At 37.9% G+C, this 6243-nt stretch overlaps 1 protein-coding gene across 9 annotated transcripts; it reads left to right on the top strand.

The window, feature by feature from the left end:
- The first annotated feature begins 1730 nt into the window (after positions 1 to 1730).
- Positions 1731 to 5045, top strand: LOC126715195 (uncharacterized protein At5g39570). 9 transcript variants are annotated; one of them, XM_050415686.1, is made up of 3 exons: positions 1731 to 2864; positions 3033 to 3117; positions 4663 to 5045. In XM_050415686.1, the coding sequence occupies exons 1-3, from the start codon at positions 1834 to 1836 to the stop codon at positions 4753 to 4755; spliced, it is 1209 nt and encodes a 402-aa protein (XP_050271643.1). In that variant the 5' UTR covers positions 1731 to 1833; the 3' UTR covers positions 4756 to 5045. The 9 variants fall into 9 exon arrangements, with proteins under 9 accessions (XP_050271643.1, XP_050271642.1, XP_050271641.1 ...); XM_050415685.1 differs by having other exon boundaries at positions 1731 to 2906; XM_050415684.1 differs by having other exon boundaries at positions 1732 to 2864; positions 2991 to 3117.
- The last annotated feature ends 1198 nt before the right edge of the window (positions 5046 to 6243 follow it).

The following is a 6243-nucleotide window of genomic DNA, read 5'->3' as shown; positions in this document are numbered from 1 at the left end:
GAAGACACATCCCCATCTTTATCACCTAAGAATTAATTATATCAGCAGCTAAATGCATATGACAAATATATATATATATATATATATATATATATACACACATATCTGATAACAAAATGAATATGACAAATACGAGATTTTGGCAATAGGAGACGACATTATTAGCATTATGAGCTCTTATATAAATATAAATATATATATATATATATACATATCTGATAACAAAATGAATATGACAAATATGAGATTTTGGCAATAGGAGACGACATTATTAGCATTATGAGCTCTTATATAAACTCGATTCAACTCATTTTAAGCAAGTTATTTAAGCTATATATATATATATATATATATATATATATATATATGTGTGCTTAAGGTTGCTTAAAGCATAACAACAAAAAATTTCTCCATCAAACCAATTTTTACTAGTTGAGAAAAAACAAAAACAAAAGCCAATCATTGTATCAACTACGTTCAATTTCAAATGCTGGCCAAAATGGCAAAATACTCATTTCGTCAAAAAGTTCTAGTAAAATGCCCCTTGTCTAAAATTATTTAGGGATATGCCCTTGTTTTGAAACTCAATTTTCTAAAAATTGAGTTATAGCAGAATTAAACTTAAAAAAAAAAAAAAAAAATTTGTGGAACTCGAGTTCCATGAACTCGAGTTCCTTGAATGTAACTCAAGTTCATGGAACTCGAGTTCCACAATTTTTTTATTTTGTTTTTTATATTTCACTAAAACTCGATTGTCCAAAAATCGAGTTTTATATTGAAACTTGATTTTTTTTTAAATTGAGTTTCAAAACAGGGACATATTCCTAAATAGTTTCAAACCTAAGGCATTTTACTGGAAAGTTTGGCTAAAAGGAGTAAAACCCAATTTTGGCTTTCAAATGCCCCATTGGTTCACCATCTGAGCCTTGTTCTTCTTTTGTAGTATAACTATTCTCAATGTTGAATGCCATCTATTGGTAGAGTATCCTAAAAAATTTAGGATACTTTACCAGTAAATTTTTTTAAATCTTAACCACTCTTTTCACTACAAGGCATACACTACACTACAATACAACATCCTTAGTGAGAAATAATTCTCTTTGGGATCAATTTCATAGTTTAGATTTGATATTACATATTTAAAGTGTATCTAGTGTCACGTTATCTAAAATTTAAAATAGTGTGCCGTTAGACCTATAAAATAAAATCTCAACTATGAAATTGACGCCCATTTAAAGTGAAACAGAGAGGATCATGTTAAAATGGTCAACATATCTAGGTGGTTGATGGAAAAACTTACGGAGTTATGGTACATGTATAACAATTAACAAGCCCGTGATTAAACATTTCTATTCTGAAAATGATATTACGTATCAAATCATTGGGCCTATCTATATTTGTCATTAGCCAAACTTTAACAATTGGACTTAGGAGCCATGTTGGCCCAATTAATTTCATTTTTTATTTATTTATTTTTTATATCAATAATAAAATAAAAATCTAGCAAAAATCAAACGCGTGGCCCACTACTTAATGATTTTAGATAAGGCATCCCAAAGTTTCAACTGTATCTGAGGCCCACAACCCATCACATTCACTTTTATACTTTCGCTTTCAACCATTACCAGTTCCCCCACGTGTCCACAAGACAACCGAACGGGGTCCTAATTTGAGCAATTTCCCTTATTACATTCCCAAACGACGCCGCATTTGTCGGCAAGTCAAGCTACTATAAAAACCCATCCTAGTCCTCGCGTTTCCTCCTCATTTCTCTCCTCTCCTCCTCTCATCAGATCAGATCAGATCTCAAAACAAAACAACTTTCCTGAAACGATGCCGTATAACACGCGCGGAGCAGATGCTGACGTGGACGATTTCGACGAGTACGATCCGACGCCGTATGGGGGAGGCTACGACCAAGTACTCACCTACGGGCGTCCTCTCGAGCCGACCGATGAGACCTGCTATCCCTCTTCATCCTCACAGTCCGATGAGTTCGACTACGATCGCCCCCAATACTCCTCTCATTCTGAGCCCTCTGCTTACGGTGATGAGGCTCTTCAAACCGAGTACAGCAGCTATGCCCGACCCAAGCCCCGACCCGGAGCCGTGCCCGGTTACTCTCCTGGTCCGCCCGAATCGGGTTATGGGGTCCCTCCTGGTGTGAATAGGCCTGGTTATGGGTCTGAGAGACCTGGGTCTGAATATCAATCCGGGTATGGGCAGCGACCCGGATCTGAATTTGGATCTGGGCATGGTCGGAAGAGTGAGTATGAGCAGCCAGAACCGGAATACGGTTCTGGGTATGGACGGAAAAGTGAGTTTGAACAGACCGGGTCTGGGTATGGGCGGAGGCCGGAGTCTGAGGAGCCTGGATCGGAATACGGGTCTGGGTATCGCCGGAAGCCGGAGACTGAGGAGCCTGTATCGGAATACGGATCCGGGTATGGGAGAAAGACTGAGTATGAGACTGCTGGATCGGAATTTGGATCTGGGTATGGCCGGAAACCAGAGTACGAAACACCCGGATCGGAATTCGGATCCGGGTATGGTAAGAAACCCGGGTACGAGGCTGCCGGATCGGAGTATGGTAGGAAACCCGAGTATGAGACACCTGGGTCGGAGTATGGATCCGGGTACGGGCGGAAACCCGGGTATGGGGAGGAACAAGAGGGGGGCGGTGGATATGGGTATGGGGGGAGGACTGAGACGACTGAGTTTGAGAAGCCGAGTTACGGGGATGAGCCGCCTCGGAGGCCAGCAGGTTATGGGAGGCCAAGTTATGAGGGGCAAGAGGGTTATGAGAGGCCTAGCTATGGGAGGTCTGAGGAAGAGGAGAGCTATGAGAAGCCTAAGTATGGTAGGTCTGAGGAAGAGGGGAGCTATGAGAAGCCCAAGTATGGTAGGTCTGAGGAAGAGGGGAGCTATGGGAAGCCCAAGTATGGTAGGTCTGAGGAAGAGGGGAGCTATGGGAAGCCCAAGTATGGGAGTTCTGAGGAAGAGGGGAGCTATGGGAAGCCTAAGTATGGGAGGTCTGAGGAAGAGGAGAGCTATGAGAAGCCCAAGTATGGGGGCTATGGTGAGGAGAGTGAAGAGGGCTATGGCCGCAAGAAATATGTGAGTGACCATTTCTTTCCTTGATTCCATTTCCTTGTTACTATATGTTTAGAATGGAGGGAAAGAATTCCTATGACCAATTAGTTTGAATAATTTGTGATATGATATTATATATATTAATATATCAAATAGAATATATGTGGCCGACCCTGCTTAGTCTGTTAAGGATCCGTAGTCGAATCCAAGATAAGGCTTTGTTGTTGTTGTGGTTATTAATTTTAACATTAAACATCTATTTTGTTTGGAATGAATGTTCACTATTATAAGTATGTGGTATGTTTTATCTTGTCTGAGTTTTGATTATGTGTCTTCTTAGTGTTACTTTCTTGTAATGTCAGGATTTTACCATCAAATTAGTGGGTTGGTTTGGTGGTGTGGTGCGATAATAAGTTAAAATTATTAGATTAGTTCCAAACTTCCAATTAATCTGCAATGTCTAGCCCAATGAGCTCACGAATTTGTTAATTTTATGACTGGTTTTGGATGTTGGAGTCGCCATTGCAAATTAATCTTATACTAAGGTGTCAGTGGCAAAAATTATAGTTTAGTGTAGACATTGCAAGTGAGACCATAGTTTATGAGGGAAGCTACAATTAACAATCAACTTAATGCTAGCTTAGTCATGTAATATGAGTATGTGGTATGTTTTATCTTGTCTGAAATTTGATTATGCCTGTTGAGTTAAGAAAGACATTCTAGAGTTGATTATAGCATATGCAAGTCTTGTTGATGCACCCAAATGAATATTGGACTTTCCTTCTGCTAGATTGAGCTAAGACCCTAAAGTTGGTGGTATTAGTCTTTGTATATCATGGAAAATTTTCTAAAGAATTCCCAAACACGAGGTTTTCTCAATTTTAAGCAAGCTTGAATTCCTGGAACAAATGGTTGTTTTAACCCTGGTTCTCCTGTTGCATGTAGGTTCAAGGTACCAGTGGAATAATATATTTGACTGAACATCAGGTTCTTTGGTTATTTTCTAAGCTGCCTGGTAGTCGGTGACAGTTGTTAGGCCCAAAGCGAAAAACCTCTTCCCCCAGCCCCTCTAAAAAAACTTAAAATATTCCCCAAAAAAATGTATAATCATACCTAAATATATATTAAGTAATTAACTAACGTGTGCCTAACATGTCTTGTCCTAGTTTTTCAAGAATTGCCTTTTCCTGTGCCATGCTGTGTTGTGTCTGTGCTCTTAGGTTATTTTATAAAAGCAGACAAGGTGAATGTTGTTTTACACAATTTTAGATGAGTTGGTATATATAAATTATGGGCACCTTTGATTATTACCTTGAGAGATCCATATCTTACATTAATGTCCGTTATCATGAACATGACCATGCTTGTGAAAATAGCTATTAGGGTACAGATTAGTCTCATCAATCACCAAAAGCGGGTACAGAATAGACTTTAGATTTGGATGACCTACCTTATTTTGTTTGCATGCCATGTATGTGGTATAGGTGTGCTAAGAAAGTTAAAGATGAACTTGTTTGTATTGCAATTGGTTGGAACTGTCTTTTGTCTGATCGTGTATATATGTGTCAGGGAGATGATGGCTCTGGTGATGATGATGATGAGGAGAAGAAGCACCACCGTTATAAGCATCACCACCACCGCAAGAGCCATGATGATGAGTGAATGGAATGCTGGTGTTGCCCTGTGAATGGGATTCATGCCATAATTAGCTACTAAATAAAGGGTTGAGGCATGTTTTTCTGTGAGTCTTTTGAGTGGTATTGTCCTATTGGAATGGTGTAAGTTTATTATGATGTCTGAGTAAGACATATTTGGATGTATAAGCTCAAGTATGTCTCATTGTGTGATTCTAAATAAAATCCCAGATATTTGGGTTGGTGTGGTTGGTCACATTCATATCGTTTAACAAATTCATGATAACTATAAATGAGTAGTACATATTTAAAATCGTATTCATGATGTGTGAGTTTTTTAAAACATAAGTTTCTATGTGATGCCCTACTGATTACGATTTCCGTAATAGATATAAAACATACCAATTTAGAAGCAGAGCAAAAGAACTATTGTAGACGGATTTAATGACAAATTAACTTTGTAATTGATTCTCAAAAAAAAAAAAAAAAAAAAAGGAAAATAAAAAGAAAAAAAGAAAGCTTTGTAATTATATAGATTAGAAGGCCGAGGAATGATGATGAATGGATGGTAAGTGTTATGCAACTAAAGTTTTCTTTTTCGATACATTGATAGTTGGGAGTTGGGGGTGATATGATTTGAACCTGGATATCTGTGGAAAACACTAGTAGATGCTAGATATGTAACAAAGTTTATCATCCATAATATAACAAACTACTACTAATTTTGTGACAGAGTTATGCACATAAAATTTTAGTAATAATAATTTTCTTGTACACAATTATCTATGATACATCTTGATAAGAAAATCTATACATCAGTCAATATGAAAAATAAATTTGTGATATTCAGCAAGAAGCATTTTGATTTCACTAGAAGATCATGAATTCGTGATAGTATTTCTTTAAAATCACAATAATATTTCTTTAATCATGCCCTTATCCTTGCAAGCTCTACCAATTGATTTTAAGTAACAGTCTTTCTCTTTTCTTTAATTATTCCTTCCTCCTACAAGGTCACATTGGCTTTGTCATGAATCAATCAATAAGAGGCACCATTTTTTACATATTTGAACCAACGGTTTATTGTTCTGCATGCCAAAGGGCATAGGAGGGAGAGGATATATCAGGATCATGTAACGCCTTTTTCATATCGGTGAGTCTCATGCTTGTGAGGTCCAATCTTATGTGAAAGAGGCGTCAGAGGCGTTATACATATACCCGCTGCATCATATACTTTTGCCGTGGGATGAGGCCCATTGTTGGCTGACTCCAAGCATTCAGTATTCCCGAAGCCGACAAGGAATTGGTGGATCCTTTGTCAAAAATTTCCATTTAAAAAAGAAAAAGAAGAAGATTTTCGTTGTCCATGGGATGGGCAATCATATGTGTGTGGCAATGAACATAATCAGAATAGCTTTTCTATAAAATCCGGGTGCCTATGTCAATGAGATGAGTAACTACTTAGGGTATGACACACAAACCCAAACCCAAGATCATAGTAACAAGTCAGATTTGT

This window comes from Quercus robur, chromosome 2 (genome assembly GCF_932294415.1).
Source record: "Quercus robur chromosome 2, dhQueRobu3.1, whole genome shotgun sequence".
Classification (NCBI taxonomy): Eukaryota; Viridiplantae; Streptophyta; class Magnoliopsida; order Fagales; family Fagaceae; genus Quercus; species Quercus robur.
This window is presented reverse-complemented; position numbering and strand designations above follow the sequence as displayed.

Excerpts from the sequence above, each read along its gene's own strand:
- LOC126715195 (XM_050415677.1), top strand. The coding sequence starts at position 1,834 with ATGCCGTATAACACGCGCGGAGCAGATGCTGACGTGGACGATTTCGAC. Across the intron at positions 3,118-4,662 it reads GCTATGGCCGCAAGAAATAT|GGAGATGATGGCTCTGGTGA; the intron begins GTGAGTGACCAT and ends TATATGTGTCAG.